Source organism: Chiloscyllium punctatum, chromosome 9, assembly GCF_047496795.1.
Source record: "Chiloscyllium punctatum isolate Juve2018m chromosome 9, sChiPun1.3, whole genome shotgun sequence".
NCBI classification, from domain to species: domain Eukaryota; kingdom Metazoa; phylum Chordata; class Chondrichthyes; order Orectolobiformes; family Hemiscylliidae; genus Chiloscyllium; species Chiloscyllium punctatum.
In genome coordinates, this window is record NC_092747.1 from 49,965,110 (window position 1) to 49,989,457 (window position 24,348).

At 40.6% G+C, this 24,348-nt stretch overlaps 1 protein-coding gene across 2 annotated transcripts in view; it reads left to right on the top strand.

Annotated features, from left to right (window-relative positions):
* The first annotated feature begins 9,702 nt into the window (after window positions 1-9,702).
* gucy1a2 (guanylate cyclase 1, soluble, alpha 2) overlaps window positions 9,703-24,348 on the top strand; it is a 247,604-nt gene continuing 232,958 nt past the window's right edge. For both annotated transcript variants that reach the window (XM_072577490.1, XM_072577491.1), the window contains exon 1: window positions 9,703-10,423. In XM_072577490.1, the coding sequence (XP_072433591.1) occupies window positions 10,220-10,423 (204 nt within the window). In that variant the 5' untranslated portion in view covers window positions 9,703-10,219. The remainder of the gene's footprint in view (window positions 10,424-24,348) is intronic.

The following is a 24,348-nucleotide window of genomic DNA, read 5'->3' on the forward strand; positions in this document are numbered from 1 at the left end:
GGAACCCTGTCTAGCTTAATAATATAACAGGGTGACCAGAATCTGGCTACAGTACTCCAGAAAAGGTCTCACCAATGTCCTGTACAAGCTCAACATGACTTCCCAACTCCTATACTCAAATGACTGAACAATGAAGGCAAGTGTGCTAAGTGCCTTTTTAACCACCCTGTCTATATGTGGTGCAAACTTCGAAGAATTATGTATCCGAACCACTAGGTCCCTCTGTCCTATAACAGTACCCAGGGGTTTACTATTACTTGTATAAGTCCTGAACCTGTTTGTTGTATGAAAATGCAATGCCTTTGATTTATCCAAATTGAACTCCCTCTGCCATTTTTCAGCTTATTGACCCATTTGATCATGATCCCTTTGAAAGCTTAGAAAACATTCTGTACTGTCTACTATACCACTAATTTTGGTGTTGTTTGCAAACTTACTAACCATGCCTTCTATATTCTCATCCAAATCATTTATCTAAATGACAAACAAAAGAGGACCCAGAACTGATTCCTGTGGAACACCATTAGCTACAGGCTCCATGAGCAAGTTACTGGTCATCTCACTTGATATTTTCTTGTGGTTTGGTTGTGAATATGCTCCAGTAAAGTGCCTTGGGAAGCTTAACTAAACTAAAGGTTCATATGCAAATTATACTTTGAAATTCTGAAGAAGAGTCATGCAGGACTCCAGACCTCTGTTTCTCCTTCCACAGGAAAGAGCTACTGAGTTTCTCCAGCATTCTGTGTGTGTGTTTCAAATGATACTCTAACACATTTCTAGTCTTGGTTAAAGAACGCTGAAGCCAATGTTAGTTTACAATGTCACCTGCAGGCCTCAGGTTAAGACTCCTGTTCACCAAGTAAAATATGATCATATCAAATGGGGTCAGAAATAGACGCTCCAGCCTGCTCCACTGTTCAACAAGATCATGGCTGATGTGATGGTGTTTCAAGTTCTGAATTCCCATTACCCCAACAACCTTTGATTTCCTTGCTTAACAAGAACCTTAACTGCCTCTGCCTAAAACGATTTAATAACCCATCTTCTGCGGCAGAAAGCTGCATAACTTGCTGAGAGTAAAGAAATCCTCTCATCTATGTCCTAAAAGAACAATCCTTGGTTTTAAACACTGTATCTCATTTGGACTGTGCCTGAAGAAGAAACATTCTTTCTCTGACCTCCTTGTCAAGATCATTCTGACCTTATATACTTCAAAAAAGTAATTTTTCACTTTCTAAATTTCAGTGGAAACAAACCCAGCCTGTCCTACCCATCATCATAAGAGAACCCACTCATTTCATGTGTCAATCTCGTATATCTCATCTGAGACCCCTCTAACACATTTAAATCCTGAAATAAGGAAACCTAAACTACACAGAATATGTGATCTCATCAATGTTCTGTCTAACTGAAGCATCATCATTATTTTTATGTTCAAAATTTGGGAGAAGATTTGTAGTTCGGGTGCTCGTTATTGTGGTTCTGTTCGCTGAGCTGGGCATTTGTCTTGCAAACGTTTCGTCCCCTGTCTAGGTGACATCCTCAGTGCTTGGGAGCCTCCTGTGAAGCGCTTCTGTGCTGTTTCCTCCGGCATTTATAGTGGCCTGTCTCTGCCGCCTTCCGGTTGTCAGTTCCAGCTGTCCGCTGTAGTGGCCGGTATATTGGGTCCAGGTCGATGTGTTTGTTGATAGAGTCTGTGGATGAGTGCCATGCCTCTCGGAATTCCCTGGCTGTTCTCTGTTTGGCTTGCCCTATAATGGTAGTGTTGTCCCAGTCGAATTCATGTTGCTTGTCATCTGTGTGTGTGGCTACTAAGGATAGCTGGTCGTGTTGTTTCATGGCTAGTTGGTGTTCGTGGATACGGATCGTTAGCTGTCTTCCTGTTTGTCCTATGTAGTGTTTTGTGCAGTCCTTGCATGGGATTTTGTACACTACATTGGGTTTGCTCATGTTGGGTATTGGGTCCTTCGTTCTGGTGAGTTGTTGTCTGAGCGTGGCTGTTGGTTTGTGTGCTGTTATGAGTCCTAGTGGTCGCAGTAGTCTGGCTGTCAGTTCGGAAATGCTCCTGATGTATGGTAGTGTGGCTAGTCCTTTGGGTTGCGGCAAGTCCTCGTTCCGTTGTCTTTCCCTTAGGCATCTGTTGATGAAATTGCGAGGGTATCCGTTTTAGGCGAATACCTTGTATAGGTGTTCCACACACACAGACGACAAGCAACATGAATTCGACTGGGACAACACTACCATTATAGGGCAAGCCAAACAGCGAACAGCCAGGGAATTCCTAGAGGCATGTCACTCATCCACAGACTCTATCAACAAACACATCGACCTGGACCCAATATACCGGCCACTACAGCGGACAGCTGGAACTGACAACTGGAAGCGGCAGAGACAGGCCACTATAAATGCCGGAGGAAACAGCACAGAAGCGCTTCACAGGAGGTTCCCAAGCACTAAGGATATCACCTAGACAGGGGACGAAACGTTTGCAAGACAAATTTCCAGCTCGGCCTACAGAACCACAATTTTTATGTTCAGTTCCTCTCATAATAAAAGATAACACTTAATTAGCCTTATTGATTTTGTGTTGTACCTGCATACTAATTTTTTGTGACTCATGCACCAGAACACCTAAAAATAGCTGTGCACCTTGACATTTTGCAGCTGTTCTCTATTTAAGTAATTCTCCCTTGCATTCTTCCTGCTAATGTGAACAACTTCACATTATCCCACATTATACTCCATCTGCTAGCATTTTTACCACTCACTCAACCTGTTTCTATCTGCAACTTCCTTAGCCTTCCTCACAACATATTTTCTTACCTGCCTTGGTGTCTTCTACAAATTTAGCTACAACGTCTTTACTTCCCTTATCTAAGTCATTGATATAAATTGTAAAAATTGTGAGGTCCCAAGCAGACCCTTGCAGGACTCCACATGTCACATTCTGCCATTCAGACAAAGCACCATTTATACATTGTCTCTGTTTTCAGCCAACAAGCCAATCTTCTATGAATGCTAGAGTGTTACTTCCTACACCATCTATTTTCCACTATAATCTTTAATGTGATATCTTGCCAAATGCCTTTTGGAAGTAGTGTGTAACTACAAGTTCCTCTTTATCCACAGTGCATGTTACTCCTGTAAAGGATTCCAAATACATTGGTTAGATATGATTTGACAAAATATGCTGACTCTTCCTGATTACCTTGTGTTTTGCTTAGGACACAGCTATTTTTTTCTCCAATGAAGTCCACCTAGATCCACAGACATGTTAGCCCATGGTTCCTGTTTGCTGAGTACAGCTTCCGTCCTTATTGTAATTTTTACGAAGTTCCTCGCTTCCTTCCATCTCCTAGTGTAATTTTTTTGTCTCTCTTAATGTAATTATAGAACCAAAGTATTTCTTCTTTTCATCTACCTTTTCCTTATTATCTACTACTAATCCAATTTTCACTTTCTGGAGGTCAAATTAGCACCTTTCCTTTTCAAACAATATAGAAACCCCTGCTATCTGTTTGCAACATTATTTCTGTCCCTTTATCACAAGCACTTAAAATTCCTTCTTGTATACTTTGTCCGATGTGGTTACAGTTAGCAGGCTTTCAGAAAACTGTCATTAGTGACTTCTTATTCCTACTATTCTTCATCTTCACTCCAATCAATTCTACAACCAGGATTACCTCTAACTACTGCACAAAAGCGACCCCTTCACCTTTATCTGGCTTTTTATTTTTCTTGAATATTTTTTACCCAATATTCAATATCAAAACCCTGTCTCCCTGTAGCTACATCTCTGACCCGCATTTAAGGGAATATTTTGAAATATTCAGAATAAGTATATTCCTACAACAAAGAAAGATTCTAAAGACTGGGCCCATCTTCAGAGATTAACTGAAGAAATTAGAGAAAGCATCAAATTTAAGGTTAAAGGATGTAACTGCATAATAATGAGTGGCATGTCACTTCAATATCACAATTAATTAGCAGTGAATGCAAGGTATGTTTAGAAACAGAGCCTTCAGGTTTGTCTTTTTTGTTGCCTTGATTGTTGGTGCATCCTTAAGCTTTTTCTCTTTGTCCTACTGATGCTTATTTCCCACTTTACTATTTTCCTATCCAACCTTTCCTATCCACCATCTACTCTTTGCTATACCACATCTTTCCCCATTTAATCCCACTATTTAATTTAAAATTGACTCTACTTCCCTTATTATGTGGTTTGCATGAACACAGACCCCACCACAGTTCAGGTGTAGACTATATCAATGGTATATCCCCCTTTTCCCTAGTAGTGGTGCCACTGCCTCATGAACTGGAACCATACTGCTGCTTCACCAGTGTTTCAGCCATATATTCAACTGTCTAATTTTAAATATCTAAACAAATTTCTTCACAGTTTAAGTAATAGCTGGAGATTATCACTTTTGAGATTATGCTTTTTAATTTAGAATCTAGCTGTCATTCTATTGTTGAGAACTTCTTTCTTCATCTGCCTGTTGATACTTATACAGACAATGAAACTGGATCCTTCCCATCTCACTTCAAGTTCTTTTCCTGCCTTGAGAAGATATCAACAACCAATTGGACTTTCACTCTTTGCTGTAAAGTATAGTGTCAATTTCCCCTCACAATATCCTATTACATTCTGTGTTACTCCTCTCCACATCTCAAATGGCTTCTTGTATCACAGTGCAATGGTTAGTTTGTCAATTCACCCTGTAGCCCCTGTTTTCATCCAAACTGGCTAAGTGATGTTCAAATGCATTAGATAATTGCAGAGACTGATATTTCTGCACTCTGGGTCCCTTAACTGCCTCATATGCAGTCACATTCTCCTGTTCTTAATCAGTGACCAAATCAGAACACTCTACCCCTCCTAAGTCAGATGGCTCCTGGTACAAAGAATGCAGTTATGCTACATCAGTCTCTGAAGTTCAGTCTCCAGCTCATTAATCTTCAATCAAAATTGTTCAAATTTCAAATACTTACTACAGATGTTTTTGCCTTGGATCACTATGGTATCCAGGAGCCACACCATCTATCCTACCATCCTTAATGAGTTTTAATTACCCCATCTACCACCCCCTGAGAAAAGGAACAAGAATGACATCACCGCAGGAAATGACATCACCAACACAAAGAAACCCAAACTTTTAAATAGAAAGCAGGAATCATGTACACTGTTTTGCCTGAGGCCCACTGAAGATGTTACCTAGTAGGGTGATGAAACATCTGGAAATGAACCTCCCAGCTCAGCGAGCAAACCTAAATCCAGAACCTCAACCTGATCTACAAATCTTCTCTAAACTCGCTGACTTTTAATTAGTTATTTAATTATATTATTAACTTATTGGTTGCTTTATATAAGAAATTCACCACCAATTTGTATACTACGTTAAATGTAAGGGTAGAAAAGATTTGAATCACTTAGCAGAAATCCACCAAACAGCTTGCTCCTTTCTCAGTGGTATATAGTAGCAAGAACCATTCCAATAAGTTTTAATGAATCTAACTTTGTTTCTGAGTGCCTATCTCAGAGTCCTTTCATGTGTTCCTCCAGGTGTTGCTGATTACCTGTTTTGGAGTTCTCACCTGTAATTTAATAAATGTAATCATTTCTTTGACATTTTGTAGTGTCACATTTTGCAATGATAAAATATAAACAACAGTAATTAATCATATTAATATGAATAGTATTGAAACTTTCATTATTAGAGATGTGATTCTTGGTTGTGCTGTGTGCACTCAATGGCCTGGAAATAATTGCTCATTTATGAATGTGGAAATCCATGTGACCTGTTTTACAGCACATTAAATTGCACAGACCCAACATCGCTCTCTTTTAAGGATTTATACCATCTTGAGAAATGATTTATTCTTTATAGTTTTTGTTATCCATTGCTGGGATGTGAGCATTGTTGGCTAGGCTAGCATTTAATGCCCATTCATAATTCCCCAAGAGAAGGTGATATTATGCTGCCTTCTTGAAGTGCTGCTATGCTTGGGCCATAAGGACAGGTTGTAGGGACACCTAAGGTTTGGTTAGGAAGGGAATTCCAGGATTTTATCCCTGCATCAGTGAAGGAACAGTGATATAGTTCCAAGTCAGAGTGGTGTGTCGCTCAGAGATGAAATACAGGTGGAAAATTTCCCATATATCGTTACGCTTGTCATTCAAAGTAGTAGAAGTCAAAGGTTTGGAAGGTACAGTCAGAGGAGCCTTGGTGAGTTACAGCAGTGCATTATGTAGATCTTACACATTGTTGCCCCGATGTGTTAATGATGAAGGGGTGAATGTTTAAGGTGGTGAATGGATTGCCAATCAAGCAGAATGGTTTGTCCTGGATGGTGTAGGATTTCATGAGCGCTATTGGACCTACACTCATCCTGACAAGGCAGTACTAATTCATCCCACTCCTGACTTGTGACTTGTAAACAGTGGACAGGTTTTGGTGATATGGGGTGGCCTTTTTTTGTTACAATTTCGTATGTTCTTGAATATTCTTGACCCACACTTCTGGTGGTGTGTTCCAGATGTTAAAAATTTATGCATGATGAAATTTAACCTCAATTTCGCTCTTGTATCTTTGCCAAATATTTTCAATCTATACCATCCAGTTGGCAATCCTCTTCCCAGAAAGAAGTTCCTTTCCTTACCTGCTCTATCAGAACACATCATAATATTTGAAACCTCTTTTAAATCTCCCGATAACTTCCCTGATCTAAGTGGACTAAGTACATTTATTTATTTTTGTTTTTATCCTTGGAAATCTCCACTCTACTCTCTGCAGGGCCTTAACATCCTTCCTAACTGTGGTGCCCAGAATTGTCCACATACTCCAAATGAAATCCAATCAGTGATTTGTAAAAGTTCTGTGTGAACTTCATGTTTTTGTATTTAATACTCTGATTACAAAGTGAGATATCTTATATTGTCTTTAAAGATTTGTTTGTATGCACCCTGGATCCTTCTGTTCCTCCATTCCCTTCAAAATAGTACCACCTGGATTACACTGCTGTTTCATGTTGTTTTTTTGCCAGTGTTCACATCAAATTGCTTTTGCCATGTATTTGTTGACCTGATGCGGGCATCATTGGCTAAACGTCAACCACATTGTTGTGGGTCTGGAGTCATATGTAGGCCAGACCAGGTAAGGACATCAGTTTCCTTCCCTAAAGGACATTAACGAAAGAGATAGTTTTTTTCTGCCAATGGTTTCATGGCCATAAAAAATTTAAAAAAAAATTTAATTCTGCAACCCCAGAACATTATCTGACTCTTTTGGTTACTAGCCTAATGATAATACCACCAGTTACTTCTCTAGAACATAGACCATTGAACATTATAGCACAGTACAGGCCCTTCGGCCCTTGATGTTGTGCTGACCTGTGAAATCAATCTGAAATCCATCTAACTTACATTATTCCATTCTCATCCATATGTATATCCAATTACCATTTAAATGCCCTAAAGGTTGACGAGTCTACTACTGTTGCAGGCAGTGCGTTCCATGCCCCTCCTACTCTCTGAGTAAAGAAACTACCTCTGACATCTGTTCTATATCTATCACTCCTCAATTTAAAGCTATGTCCCCTCTTGCTAGCCATCACCATCAGAGGAAAAAGGCTTTCACTGTTCAACCTATCTAACCCTCTAATTATCATATATGTCTCAATTAAGTCAACTCTCAGCCCCTTCAAGTCTGGTGCTATCTTACTTATTATTTACTATGTTGTCATGTTTTGTTATGATCTACAACTTGAAAACTGTAATCTCTACACTTAAATCTAACATGCGTATATTCAAAAAATAAGAGCCCAATTTTTACTCCCAAGGGGCTACCTATTTCTTTTCAGTCAGAAAATCATTTGATCACCATTAGTTTCTACCTCCTTTTCCTTAGCTACCCACCCAAGCCACCATTGTCCCTTTAGTTCTCAAGCTTCTATTTCTCAAATATATCTGTAATGTCATACTTTATCAAATATGTTTTATCAGAAGTCCATACATAAATATAGAGATACAGATAACAATCTCTGCTATCTTCATCAAACATGCCTGCTATTTCAAAAAACTCAATCACATGTATTGCTGGTTGTTCTTTGTTAATTAATGCTTATCTAAATGAGGATTAATTTCATCCTTGACAGAGGTGTCCAGTAATTTTTCCATCTCCGACCTTAGTCTCATTGACCTGTTGTTACCAGGTTTATCTCTTCCCCTTTTTTGAACAAGGGTGTGACATTTGTAATGCTTTGGTCATCTGGTACTCCTCATGCATAGAGGACTGAAATATCATGAACAGAGTTTCTTTTGTCTCTAACTTACTCTTGACAATTTAGGATGCAGTCTAGTGAGGGTTCTTTGCAGTTTCCCAGTTAACCTTTGTTTCCTTTCTCATGCAGAGAGTTATGTCCTTCCTCTCAATGGGAGGAAAATTTGGGTTTTATCCGAAGTATCTCAAATCTACCTTGCTCAATTGTCATTTTCTTGGACAAATTTTGTTCCAGTCTGTATGTGCTGAATGGATGCCTTCTCAAATCAGTAAAATTGACTTTCCTCCAGTTGGTTATTTCCATTTATTTTTATTTTGCCATTTTTAAAAAAAAAATCTAATTAGATTATGGCTACTACCAAGATGTTTTCCCAGTAACACTCCACTTGCCCTATCTCATTCACCAGAGCTAAAATTAGCAGGCTTCTCCTAGCTTTCGGTTATAAACATATTGTTTAAGAAGCAACCTTTTAGGAATTCTTCACATGCCATTCCTTGATTCTTTTTTCTGAATGAATTTAAAGTTTTTTTGTAACAAACATTCCTGAATCAGAAAAAGAATCACTATTTTAAAATAATTTACAGCAGGACAAATACCCCAATGGAAGCAGCACCACTCCACACAAGAAATGAGACAAATGAGCAATAATTGATTTCGTCCTAATAAGCCTGATTATCAGCAACTAAAATTTCCCTGGGCACTACACTACTGCAGAAGGTAAAATCACCACAGTCATACTGGACTAGCTGCTGTCTCTTTGCAGGGAGCACTGGTGGTGGTTTAACCTGAGATTCAGGATATTAGGGGAGACGTTGAGAAAGAGAGTTCTTTATCGCAACTTCAGCAGGCGCATGAATTGAACCTACTGCGTTGGTATTACTCTGTAATGCAAACCAGCCCTACAGCTAACTGCACATTGACTCAGAAATAATTTTAGAAGGGTCACTGGACTGAGATGTTAATTCTGCTCTCTCTCCACAGATACTGCCTGACTTGCTGAGTTTCTCCAGCAACTTCTGTTTTTGTTTCAGATTTCCAGCTCCCGCAGTTTTTTTTTGGAACATAATATTTGTCGAACTCTTCCATGAGAGGTCACTTTTGCAGTTGGCGACCAATTCAATAGATGACTTTCAGCCATGATAATAAAAAGAATCGTCGGTTTCTTAAGAGTTCTGCAACATATTTACAGTGATTTATTACGACAACCAGGCTCTTAATAACCTCATCTAGATTGAAACACGCGTCAGGTACCACTGTATCATTTCCTTTTGCTGTGCATCTATGACATTTAACATAGTGTGCCCTCTCCCGTTTGTAGTTGTTTATACACTATTCTTAAACTCATATGATACTGCTTGCTTTCCCATACTTAGTGTGAAACATAACCTCTCTATCCCTGTGTGGGGAAAGGTTCTGCTTCACAGTAAAGTTGTTATTAAGTGCACCCGAGACGTTGCTTTGTGTTTTTAGGTGGAGACAGGTGTGTCACTATTGAGCTGTTCTGTGAAGGGCTGGGATGATTCGAAGGTCCTTGTTAGGAGTGCGAGAATGTAGTTTGTGAATGTAGTCTTCGGTATCACTACGAGACGTGCAAATATTCCCTAAACAGGATGGAGAGCTGGATTACTGGCTGTTGTTGTCCCTTAGGACGTGGTAAGCGCCGCTTTTAAGGACAATTTGGGACGACAGTAAAGGCGCCTGAAAACACGTGATCGCAAGAACCACGAGCTTTAAAAATGTTTGTTTTCAGGGAGAAACATGAGGAGCGAAATTGATTGTTTGGATTCGAGAGAGATGAGGGTGAAGTGAAAGCGCGTTCTCGATGACTAATTTCCTGTGGCGATCGCGGCTATAAAGCTGGGAGATGTGCGGAGCTGACGAACACAACAGCAGTTCGGAGGAAGGCGTCTTTTCGGACTAATGTGCAAGATTGATCAGAATGTCAGAGAGGAAAATTTCATCGGAATCGTTCAGCTCCACCGGATCGGATTACCCGGAGAGTCCTGAGGACGGGGGATGTCCATTTTCGCGGGTGGTGAATGGGAAGCGCTCAGTTTCAGGAGCTGGCAGCAAGGACGCTGCTCGCAGGCGCGTTAACCTGGACTGTTTGGGAGAGAGCATCCGGAAACTTGTCTTTCCAACGGTAAAGAAACCAGAAATGCACACCTCCGTCCGCCTTTTCTCATTCTTCGTGTATTACGACCCATTAAGTCCGTCTTTCCATGGTGTTTTCATTCTCTTCACATTCACATCCAATCACTAACCCTTGTGCATACCATCATTAGACTTAGCTCTGAGCCTTGGTGCTTCAATGGAATTGGTGTTTAGTATTGTCTCCGTCCCTGTCGATCATTGTTAATCGTATGAATATGTTGGTGAAAAGTTCTAGGACATTTTATTAGTGACTTTTGAGACAGCTACATTTCGCATTTGCGCTGTACATCCGCATTAAACATTGAAGCCCGTGTTTCGATTTTACAAATAACGACAGCATGGAATCCTTAAAGAGGCTTCCAAACTTCTCTCGGCTAGCGAATGAATTCGCATGTACAATTAACACCATCAATAATACATTATCTTTAAAAATACATTTCAATGCGTTCGTATGGGAGATCGCATGGATGTCTAAATCTTTTCTGTGGAAAAGGTTGCAATCCATCCACCTTTTTAAAATTTTAGGTGCGTTGATGTGGCGAATTGTTTGAAAGGACTATTCAACTTTTTCTTAGCAACGTGATATCTTCGCGAACGTTGGTTATTAGCTCGCCCGCTTCGGTGATCACTTTCAGAGGCGATGTTACTGCACACGTGATCGCGCTAATCCGACCCGATTGATTATTGTCTGGTGATTGCTTTTATGTTCGAGAATGCCGTCCTTTTCATTTCCCTCACTGGCGCACTGCTGTTACTAAAGGAAATCGTCAAAACGGGGAAAAATAATTAATTCTTGTTAACATTCTCTGCGAAATATGAATGATATTCCTTACCTGACTATCTTTAGATCGCTGTGTTGCTGCGTCGTTGGTGCACCAATCCTTCACAAACGGATTGTTTATTTCTACATTTGATGTGTATTTCTTTATTTCCATCTTTTTTATTAAAAAGGAAAATGAAACACACACGTTTTAAATGCACCTTGCACCTGTGGACCTTCTTTGATACACCTACATTTACAGCATTTAAAAGGCTTCAGGATGGGTATAAAAATAGGAAAGGTTGAGAGGGATATGGGCCAAATCCTGGCAAATGGGAATAGGTCAGATTGGTTTGTCTGGTCTGTGCTGATGAGTTGGACGTAGGGTCTATATACTTAGTTCCATTGTTTTGTCTTTTGATTACAGTCGACAACCAAGTTTATTGATTTGTATTGTAGGCAGATTTTGAAGTACTTGAAACTAAACATATGTTATTACAGTTTTTTATTTAATCTTTTTTGATCTTTAGTCCCAAATGTAAAACATTCAAACACAGGTGTGCATTCTTTTGAATTTAAAATGTTGTAGTTTTTGAAATTTGTGATGCGATATACCTAAAGAAACATACTGAGTTGGCAGGAAATCTGAAATCAAAATAGAAAATGCTGCAACCATTTAACAGATCAGGCAACAGCTGTGAAAAGAGACTAGATAAGGGTTTGGATTTTATGGGGTGTATTTCCCACCCATCCGACTGAAAATGTAAGTCGGTCTCCTGCCTCCTCTGCAGGAATTCTAACTCTGGGAGCAGCTTCTTGTTTCAGAGTAGGACTTCCATCTCAAGCTGGTAAGAAGTCCTGTCTGAGAGAGCAATTGGCCAGTCTGAGAGGGATGGAGTATTTATGTGCAGCTGAGCCACTTTTACTGTGCTGATTACTGTCAGGGCAGGAAATGCCAGGTCCATTGGATGTACTGTGTCCAAAATATAACCTCCCTCTAACGCACATTTCAGATATATAATGACCTGGTGTGAAATTAAGATTGGTGGTATCTAGTGATTTTTTTTTCCAGAAGATTTGTAGCTCAGATTGATAAGTAGGTAAGTTACATATGTATATAACTTACATAATTACAGGTGGTATCTGTTGCTGTAAAAAAGTTCCTATCTTTTTTCCGCACTTTTCATGACTGCAGGAATTCCTAAAGCATTCTGAATCCCTTTTGGTTTGTTAGTCACTATTTGCCTGAACCCTTAATATCTTTTTGAATATAGCCCCTACAACAGTACAAACATCCCTCGAGACTGTACTGCAATGTCAGCATTGGCTTTGTGCTTAACTCTTGGGAATGGGATTTGAACCCCTCAACCTCTGACCTAGAAGTGAGGATGTTGTGTGCTGAACAATGGCTGTCAACAGAGCACACTGCAGCTGCTCTCTAAACTCCTCTCATTAACTTCAGGTCAAAGTTGTGGCCCTGGATAATTGATTGTGCCCCAGTTACGCCTGTCTCTCTTTCGTGAGGTACATGGAACATTCATAGAGATGTACAGCATGGAAATAGACCATTCGGTCCAACCTGTCCATGCCGACCAGATATCCCAACCCAATCTAGTCCCACCTGCCATAATCCAGCCCATATCCCTCCAAACCCTTCGTATTCATACTCATCCAAATGCCTTTTAAATGTTGCAAATGTACTAGCCTCCACCACTTCCTCTGGCAGTTCATTCTATACATATAACATCTTCTGTGCGAAAAAGTTGCCCCTTAGGTCTCACTTATATCTTTCCCCTCTCACCCTAAACCAATACCCTCTTGTTCTGGACTCCCTGACCCCGGGGAAAAGATTTTGTCTATTTATCCTATCCATGCCCCTCACAATTTTGTAAACCTCTATAAGGTGACCCCTCAGCCTCCGACACTCCAGGGAAAACAGCAACAGCCTGTTCAGCCTCTCCCTATAGCTCAAATCCTCCAACCCTGATAACATCTTGTGAATCTTTTCTGAACCCTTTCAAATTTCACAACATCTTTCCGATAGGAAAGAGACCAGAATTGCACGCAATATTCCAACAGTGGCCTAACCAATGTCCTGTACAGCTGCAACATGACCTCCCAACTCCTGTACTCAATACTCAGACCAATAAAGGAAAGCATATCAAATGCCTTCTTCACTATCCTATCTACCTGCAACTCCACTTTCAAGGAGCTATGAACCTGCACTCCAAGGTCACTTTGTTCAGCAACACTCCCTGGGACCTGCAACTCCACTTTCAAGGAGCTATGAACCTGCACTCCAAGGTCACTTTGTTCAGCAACACTCCCTGGGACCTTTATCATTAAGTGTATAAGTCCTGCTAAGATTAGCTTTCCCAAAATGTAGAACTTCACATTTATCTGAATTAAACTCCATTTGTCACTTCTTGGCCCATCTGATCAAGATCCTGTTGTAATCTGAGGTAACCCTCTTCGCTGTCCACTACACCTCCAATTTTGGTGTCATCTGCAAATTTACTAACTCTACCTCTTATGCTCGCATCCAAATCATTTATGTAAATAACAAAAAGTAGTGGATCCAGCACCAATCCTTGTGGCACTCCACTGGTCACAGGCCTCCAGTCTGAAAAACAACCCTCCACCAGCACCCTCTGTCTTCTATCTTTGAGCCAGTCCTGTATCCAAAGGGCTAGTTCTCCTTTTATTCCATGAGATCTAACCTTACTAACCAGTCTTCCATGGGGAACCTTGTCGAACGCCTTACTGAAGTCCATATAGATCACATCTACTGCTCTGCCTTCATCAATCTTCTTTGTTACTTCTTCAAAAAACTCAATCAAGTTTGTGAGACATGACTTCCCACGCACAAAGCCATGTTGACTATCCCTAATCAGTCCTTGCCTTTTCAAATACATGCACATCCAGCCCCTCAGGATTCCCTCCAAGTTACCCACCACCGATGTCAGGCCCATTGGTCTATAGTCACCTGGCTTGTCCTTACTACCCTTCTTAAAGAGCGGCACCACCTTTGCCAACCTCCAGTCTTCCGGCACCACAAATATCTCATCAAGAGGCCCAGCAATCACTTCTGTAGTTTCCCACAGAGTTCTAGGGTACACCTGATCAGGTCCTGGGGATTTATCTGCCTTTATGCATTTCAAGACATCCAGCACTTCCTCCTCTGTAATATGGGCATTTTGGAAGGCGTCACCATCTATTTCCCCACATTCTATAACTTCCACATCCTTTTCCACAGTAAATACCGATGCAAAATACTCATTTATATCCCCCCCATTTTCTGGGCTCCACACAAAGGCCACCTTGCTGATGTTTGAGAAGCTGTATTCTCTCCCTAGTTACCATTTTGTCCGTAATGTATTTGTAAAAATCCTTTGGATTCTCCTTAATTCTATTTGCCAAAGCTATCTCAAATCCCTTTTTTGCCCTCTTGATTTCCCTCTTAAGTATACTCCTATTGCCTTTATACTCTTCTAAGGATTCACTTGATCTATCCTGTCTATACCTTACATATGCTTCCTTCTTTTTCTTAACCAAACCCTCAATTTCTTTAGTCATCCAGCATTCCCTATACCTACCAGCCTTCCCTTTCACCCTGACAGGAATATATTTTCTCTGGACTCTCGTTATCTCATTTCTGAAGGCTTCCCATTTTCTAGCCGTCACTTTACCTGCGAACATCTGCCTCGAATCAGCTTTTGAAAGTTCTTACCTAAAGCCGTCAAAATTGACCTTTCTCCAATTTAGAACTTCAACTTTTAGATCTGGTTTATCCTTTTCCATCACTATTTTAAAACAAATAGAATTATGGTCATTGGCCCCAAAGTGCTCCCCCACTGACACCTCAGTCACCTGCCCTCCCTTATTTTCCAAGACTAGGTCAAGTTTTGAACCTTCTCTAGTATGTACATTCACATACTGAATCAGAAAATTGTCTTGTACACATTTGACAATTTCCTCTCCATCTAAACCCTTAACACTATGGCAGTCCCATCTATGTTTGGAAAGTTAAAATCCCCTACCATTACCACCCTGTTATTCTTACAGATAACTGAGATGTCCTTACATGTTTGTTTCTCAATTTTCTTCTGACTATTAGGGGTCTATAAATCAATCCCAATAAGGTGATCATCCCTTTCTTATTTCTCAGTTCTACCCAAATAACTTGCCTGGATATATTTCTAGGAATATCTTCCCTCAGCGCAGCTGTAATGCTATCCCTTATCAAAAATGCCACTTCCCCCCCCCTCTTGCCTCCCTTTCTATCGTTACTGTAGCATTTGTATCTTGGAACATTAAGCTGCCAGTCCTACCCATCCCTAAGCCATGTTTCTGTAATTGTTATGATATCCCAGTCCCATGTTCCTAACCATGCCCTGAGTTCATCTGCCTTCCCTGTTAGGCCCCTTGCATTGAAATAAATGCAGTTTAATTTATTAGTCCTACCTTGTCCTCGCCTGCCCTGAATGTTTGACTCACTTCTGTTCTCAACTGTACCAGTTTCAGATTGATCTCTTCCCTCATTATCTCCCTGGGTCCATTCTGATTTTTTGCTGCTGGCCATAGAAATGTCTGTCTGTACCTCAGATTAGAGAGTCCCCTAACACAATTTATCTCTTGAAACCCAATGTACCCCTCATTGCATTACACCCGATCTCAATACCAGAGATGTGGTTGTTTGTGCTACATTCCCCTGAGAATCCATCACCCTCTCCATTTTCCAAAAAACAACTTGTTTGAAATGGGGATAGCCACAGAAGGCTCCTGCACTCGCTGCATACCTCTCTTACCTTTCCTAGAGTTAACCCGTCTTTGTGACTATATCTGAGATTTCCTCCCCTTCCTATAACTGCCATCCATCCCACATACTGTTGCTGTTGCAAATTCCTCATTGCTTCTATCTGTCTCTCCAACTGATCCATTCGGTCTGATAAGATTCGCAACCAACAGCATTTATTGCAGATATAATCTGCAGTAACCCTTCAGCTCTCTTTTAAACTCCCACATCTGATAAGAAGCGCATATCACTCTACTACAGGCCGTATTTGCTCCGTCACAATCTACAGACCCAGAACATAACACCATCTTATTCCACAACAAAACATTGCCCCAGTTATTAATAGTTATGGCTTATGTTTTAAGTTTAATCAAGAGACATATCTCCAAAAACATATAATCAAGATAGAACCCACTGTACTCACTACTGCAGATTATCTGTAGGCCACACTTAAAACAACGATTAACTTATCTGATTCTGTGCTGTAAACTTTGCCCAACAGTTCCTCCAAGATCAGTTGTGAATTCCACTGTTTGTTAATTTTCCCAGACACATTCTGATGTCCAGCGATACATGAATTCAAACAGCAAAGGCAGTAACTGTGCAGGTACACTATGGTGTCAGTTTCTTTCTCTCTCTCTTTCCTGCACTGACCTCACCATGTACATACTTTGTCTGTTCCTTTCCCTTTTAAAACTGCTGTTTTTAATACTTTCTTTTTCCATAGTTCCAAAACAATGCAACAGCATATAAAGCAGTAATTACTTCTCCTGGAATTTGAGGAAATCACCTCCAGCACCTAAAATACCTCAAAAAAGGAACAGCTGTTACAGCCAGAAATTTTTCCCATCCTCTTTCTTGGATTACCCAGAATCCTTTTGGTGCTGCTTCCATCTCTCATCTGGAATTGGAAAATTTTATTAGCTTCATTTCCAGTTTCCACCCTGCTCTCATCTTCACTTTGTCTATTTCTGACTCCTCCCCTCCCTTTGACATCTGTTTCCATTTTTGGGGATAGGCTGACTGCCAATATCCACTACAAAACAAGTGCCTTGCAAATTTACCTTGACTATACATCCTCACACCCTGCTCCTGTATTCCATTTCCTCAGTTCCTACGTTCCATTGCAAAAATTCTGGTCACACCAACTTTGACAAGGTGACCTCCAATGTCCATTTTCTTCACCAACCAAGGATTCCCCAGCATCATAGTTGACAGGGCCCTCAGCTGCGTCCAACCCATCTCCCGCACATCAGCCCTCACCTTCCCTCTTCCTTCCCACAACAGCAATAAGGTCCACTTTGTCCTTGCCTACCATCTCACCAACATCAATATCCACATCCACAGATCATTGGCTGATATTTCTGCCACCACCAGATACATTTCCCTCCCCTCTCTTGTCAGCCTTCCACAGGGACTGTTCCTTCTGAGACACCCTGGTCCACTCCATATTGGATCCTAACAACCACTCAGCCCCCAACCTCAGAGCCCCATAGCACCTTCCCCTGCAAACACAGAAGGTGCTACACCTGCTGTACTTCCTTTTACTTGCTCCTTTCTCAGTATTCAAGGGCACAAACATACCTTTTCAGGTGAAACTGAGTTTTACCTGCACTTCACTCAATCTACTCTACTGCATTCACAGCTCACAATGTGGTCTCCTGTACATTGGGGAAACAAAGCGTGGATTGAATGACTGCTTTGCAGAACATCTACATTCTGTTTGCAAAAAAGGATTGTGAATTTCCAGTTGCCTACTACTTCCATGGCCAATATCTCTGTCTCAGGATTCCTACAATGCTCCAGTGAAGCTCAGCATAAGCTGGAGGAATAGCACCTCATTTTCCACTTGGGAACTCTACTGCCTTCTGGATTCTATATCAAGTTCAAGATTTTAGGAGACTTGAGGGACCTTCTTCCATGTCCTTATCCCAATCCCCACACATCAGGCCTTGTTATCATATGGTCTTCTATTATACACTGAAATAACTCCACAGAGGCTGGTATCCTGTCACTAATCATTCTTTAATTACACGTGGAGAGTCCTTGACACTGATCCTGCTCCCTCAGAACCAACTGAGTGAACAAGATGTCTAAAACTCCTATTCTTATTGTTAGGGCTCCCTGATTGGGCCTGTTAATCTGGTCCAATCAGGGAACTCATGTTCTATGCAGTCCACCTGGCTGGTTACAGTCACTGAACATACCACCTATTGTTAGCTATGAATAGTCCCCGAGTAGCTAGTCATTCTGCTAGGCTGACTGTTATCCACTCCATTGTTTGTCCAACTGTTCTTCTCACTCTTTTTGGGCTCTACCTATCATTTACTCCTTACTCCCACCCTATGTCCTGCATTAAAAATTTTTCCTAGCTACCATCAGTTCTGAAGCAGGGTCACGTGACCCGAAGCATTAACTGATTTCTGTTCACAGCAGCTGCCAGACCTGCTGAGCTTTTCCAGCAAGTTCTGCTTTTTGATGTCCAACCTGGTGTCTATAACGTACAAATACTGTAAACTTTTCGGGTGGTTATGACCGGACACCATCTTAGTGAGGGTGTTAGTGTGCATGTAGTGAATTTCCTGAGGGAATGCTGCAACTTAGAAACAACATTTCCCTGTTCTCAACCCCACTGAACCTTGCACAGTTGAACTATCTTCAGCAGAAGAAAATGCGATCCCATTGGCATTAATTAAAAGGATCATCAGCTGCTTTATAGGTTAGTTGCTTTTTGGTTTCAAGAAGCTGTTTACTTAGAATCAAGTCAATGTAGAATCTATAGTAGTTTAAAATTGCAAACATGCACATGCATAAGAGTGGAGAGACAGTCATTAAGGATTTTTTGTTGGACTTCAAAACTTCTGCACAAAACAGTTGCTTCCATTTTTGGGTGCACTACTACATAATCCCCTTTAGAGGGCAGCATGACTTGAACAATGGACAGAGGCTTGACAGTGAAGGACAAGTTGCTGGAAGATGGAAGAGGAGCAAGGAGGTGGAAAAAAAAGACTTTTGTGCAATGTCTTCACAGAAATCTACTTCCTGTTGCAACCACAGTGAGCTAATACTGAATTGTTTTAGCTTGTGAACCTTGAACATTTTTGGATTTAGCTCCTTCCAGACTGAAACTGGAGACAATTTCTCACATAATAAAGCAAAACAACTGAAGATGCTGGAGACATGAAATAACAAAAAAAAACCTTGCGCTTTGATTTTCATTTTTGAATAGGGCATTTGCCACTCTCATTTCAATAAGACTCTATGATAATTGATTCTTGCCAGGGGGAAGTAGATAGAGCAAACATGCAGCTTGAATTTCGGGCTTCCTATGGTGTAGATGTTGTTCATTGCATGCCCATTGCTTTAAAGTAGTCACATGATTTATGCCCTATGACAGAACTGAGAGAAATTTCACTGCTCTGGACAGTGTGCGAACGCAAGCAGATCAATAGACTGGGAGCAGTTACTTGCAGGCACATTTGGAAAATGGAATTCTTTTAAAACTATTATAATGAGCTTCAGGACAAGCATGATCCTTTAAGAGTAAAAGGCAAGGGCAGCAGGTGCAGGGAATCCTGGATGGCAAGGGATGTGGAGAGTGTTGTGAAGCATCTGTCATGCACAATGCATTAAAAACAGGAAAGGCCCTTCAAAAATATAGGGAGTGTAGGAGGTTGCTTAAAGGAGAGGACTTACATAATAAAAGATAGGTCCCTAGGGAGTACTGAAGAACAAAGGACAAAGAGGGGTCATAAAATATCTTTTAGCAGGTGAAATCAAGAAAAAAAAACAAGGCTTTTTATAAGTAAATTAAGAGTAAGGGGATTACCAGAGAAAGGGTGGGACCTAAAAGAGACTAAACAGGCAACCTGTGTATGGAACCAATGTACATGGGTGAGGTCTTAAATGAATACTACTTATTGTATTCGCAGAGGGGAATGATATTGTAGCCAGGGGTTTCACTTGGAATGGTGAGATTCTAGAACACATTTAAGATTAATAATAAGGAGGTGTTCGATGTTTTTAACAGGCATACAAAGGTACTCACATACCCAGTGTGGATTTGTTACAAGGAGATCCTGTCTGATTAATTGAGGTTTTTGAAAAGTGACTAAATGTATTGAGGATGGTGGCAATTGATGTGATTTACATGATCTTCAGTAAAGTCTTTGACGATGTTACACATAGAAGGCTGATCCAGAAGGTAAAAGCCCATGGATCCAAGGCAAGTTTGCAAACTGGATCCAAACTTGGCTAACAAACAGGAAGCAAAGAGTGATGTTGGAGAGCTTTTTATGTATTTGGAAGTCTTGACCAGCAGTGTATCATAGCGTTTGGTGCTGGGACCCTTTCTGATCATGACTTGGATGTGAATGTAGAAAGTATAATTAGTATGTTTGTAGATGACATGAAAATTGGTAGTGTTGTTGATACTAAGGATGATGGTCTCTGGTTATAGTTTGATATTAATCAGGCTGGTAAATTGGACAGAGCAATGGCAGATGGAGTTTAATCCTGATAAATGTGAGATGATGCATTTTGGGAGATCTAATAAGGAGAGGACTTACACAATAAAAGATAGGTCCCTAGGGAGTACTGAAGAACAAAGGGATCTTGGTGTACATGTCCACAGATCCCTGAAGTTGTCAGCACAGCACAGGTAATGAAGAAGGCATATGGGATGTTTGCCTTCATTAGCTATGATGTAGAATATTGTTTTATGTCAACTTCATAAAACATTGATTAGGCCACAGGTAAAATACTATGTGCAATTCTGGTCACCACACTATTGGAAGGATGTGATTGAGAGGATGCGGAAGAGATTCATCAGAATATTATCTGGGATAAAAGGTATTAGTTATGAGGAGATAGGCTAGGTTTGTTTTCCATTTGGACAGAGGATACTGAGAAGTGGACCTGATACAAAATTGTGACAGGTGTAGACAAAGTAGATCCTGAGAATCTCTTCCCCATGGCAGACGTGTCTAAAATCAGAGGGTATAAGTTTAAGGTAGAGGAGGTGATTTATTTCATCCATGGTGTGATAGATATATGGAACGTGCTGCTTGAGAATGTAGTGGAGGCAAATACTCATGCAACATTTTAATAAGCATCTTGATGAGCACTTAAAATGCCAGAGCACAGTAAGCTATGGACCAGATACGGCTAAATGGGATTAGTGTAGTTTGATGTTTGTTGTTTTATTTGGACATAGTGGGCGAAAGGGCTTGTTTCTATGTTATATGACTCTGTCTATAACTCTAAAAATTAGTAGCTTGGCAGCAATTATGATGCCTTTACTCTTGGCAGTCAGCTGGGCCAGCTGCTTTTTGAGTCACCATGACCAACCAAAAGATGCCTCCTAGGTGACAAGAGCAATCTGCTTACCAAATTGTTAATGGACCTGGTACTATTTCTGCAGTTTGCAGACAATGAAAGCCATTTTATCACTCATCTTATAATAAAAGATTATTGATTTCTATCTAGATCACTCAGGAGCAGTCCTGCAGTACTTGGCAGAAGTATAAAAATTTGTGGTGGTCTGCTGCCCCCTTTACATCCTTGCCATCGTATAGAGATGATCACTGCAGCTCAGGAGAAGAGCACAAGCAGAGAGGGGAAGAGAGTAGGCAACCAAATAACCCCTTTGCATCTGGGCTGCCCGGAATAAGCTCACTTAAGTATGATGACAAAAACTGCAATCCACTTATTTCAGTCATCAACAATTTCACACTTTACCATCTCTCTGCTAATTGGTCAAAATAGAAGAAGATCAATTGCCACAAATTAAACAATCTAATTCTAAGTTAGTAATGAAACAATTACATATTACATTGAAAAGCCAGGCTAATCATCCTTAGAAGGCACAGTGTTGTTTTCATATGTAACCAGTGACAATAATTTTTACTTCACCACATCTCTTGACTCTGCTATTTGTAAATTATCTGATGTTGAAAACTGGATGAGTGAAAATTTCTACTGATAAAGGGCTTTTGCCCGAAACGTTGATTTTCCTGCTCCTCAGATGCTGCTTGACCTGCTGTGCTTTTCCAGCACCACTCTAATCTAGACTCTGACTTCCAGCATCTGCTGTCCATACCTTTGCCTAGAAAATTTCTACCAGTTAAATATTGGAAACATTCTAGTCATTGTTTTGGTCAAAAACAAATCCTGTACCTTGGTTCCCAACTTAATTTGTCTTCCTTGAAATAGTCTGAATGTAAGCCAGTTTTCACCCAGGAGAAGGATATGGAGCATCATGAGATTTGTGTGGAGCATGCAAATATACTGGGGCACTTTGAGATCAAGAGAGAAGTGGCGTTGGGTCTCTTGAAGAGCATGAAGGTGGATATGTCCCCAGGGCCTGATAGTATCTACACCAAGTTATTGAGTGAGACAAGAAAGGAGATTGCTGTGGCCTTGACCAAGATCTTTGTGTTGTCATTAGCCACTGGAGAAGTTCCAGAGGACTGGCGAGTAGCTAATATTGTTCTTCTATTCAAGAGGATAGATGAGGATAATCCAGAAAACTGTAAAATCTTACATCGATGGTTGGGAAGTTATTGGAGAGAATTCATAGGATAGGATTTACATGCATTTAGAAAAACATAGCCTAATTACAATGCCTTTGTGCAGGGCAGGTCATGTCTTATTGAACTGATTGCATTTTTTGAGGAGGTGACAAAGATGATTGATAAGCGTAGAACAGTGGATTTTGTCTACGTGGATTTTTGTATGGCATTAGAAAAGGTCACTCATGGTAGGCTCATCCAGAAGATTAAGATGCATGGGGTTCACGGTGACTTGGCTCTGTGGATTCAGAATTGGCTTGCCCATAATAGGCAGAGGGTAGTGGTGGAAGATTGGTTTTTCAGGCTTGGGGTCCATGATTAGTAATGTTCTTCAGGGATCCATATTGGGACCTCTCTTGTTTGTGCTATATATAAATGACTTGGATGAAAATGTAGATGGATGGGTTAGTAGGTTTGCAGACGGTACAAAGGTCAGTGGAATTCTGGATAATGTAGAAGGTTGTTAAAGGATTCAGCGGGATATAGATCACTTGTAGATATGGGTGGAGAAATGGCAGATGGAGTTTAATCCCTTGAAGTGTGAGGTGCTGCATTTTGGTAGAGCAAATGTTAAGGAAAAGAATACAGTTAATGGCAGGACCCTGAATAGCACTGATGTACAGAGGGAGATTTGTGGTTCAAGTCCATAGCTTCCTGAAAGTGACCATGCAAATAGATAGGGTGGTGAAGAAGGTATATGGCATACTTGCCTTTACTAGTTGGAAAATAAAAGTATAAGATTGAGGATGTCATGTTGCAGCTGTATTAGCCTTTATTAGGCCACACTTCGAGTATTGTGCTCAATTCTGGTCACCACATTACAGAAAGGATCTGGAGACTTTGGAGAGGGTGCAGAAGAGGTTTACCAGGGTGCTGCCTGAATTAGAGGGTATGGACTATATGGAGAGGCTAGAAAAACTCAGATTGTTTTCCCTGCAACAGTGGAGGCTGAGGGAAGACCTGATAAAAGTCTGTAAAATTATGAGATACATAGATAGGGTTGAGTCAGAATCTTTTTCCCAGAGTTGAAATGTCTAAAAGTCAGGAGCAGCCATTTAAGATGAGAGGGAGAAAATTCAAAGGAGATGTGAAGGGTAAGTTTTATATGCAGAGAGCAATAGGAGTGTGGAATGCACTGCTAGGGATAGTAGTGGATGGAGGCAAATATAATAGGGGCGTTTAAAAGACTTTTAGATAAACACATGGATACGTAAGGAATGAGGGGGCTAGCAGAAGGGATTATTTTAACTTGTAGTCATGTTCGGCACAACATCATGGGCCATAGGGCCCATTCCTATGTACAGGTCTATGTTCTAGGCCAGGCTGTTAAGAATGTTTTGTGTCTCAATCCATCCAGAGATAAGCTTCTGACCTATTCATACCATTATTAAGGGTGTCAACTTTCATATTGTCCGATTAGTGTCTGTCTCAGATCATCTGATGAAAGCTTCATGCCTTTATTAATTCAAGACTTGATTATTCCAAAGCACTCTTGGCTGGTCTACCACATTAAATGCTCTGTAAACTTGAGGTTACCCAAAATTTTGACAGGATTAATTAATGCTCTGAGTAAAATCACCTCTGCATTGCAATGATGATAATCTTACAAATAATTTGAAAGGGCAAAGAGTGGATCTAAGTCTAGTTCGTAATTCTAGTGAAACGTCACAGGACTCTAACCATTAACTTGGTTTTCCTCTCCGCAGACGCTGTCAGACCTGCTGAGTTTCTCCCAGCAGTTTCAGTTTTTGTTTGTTTCAGTTTTCCAGCATCTGTAGTTCTTTTCC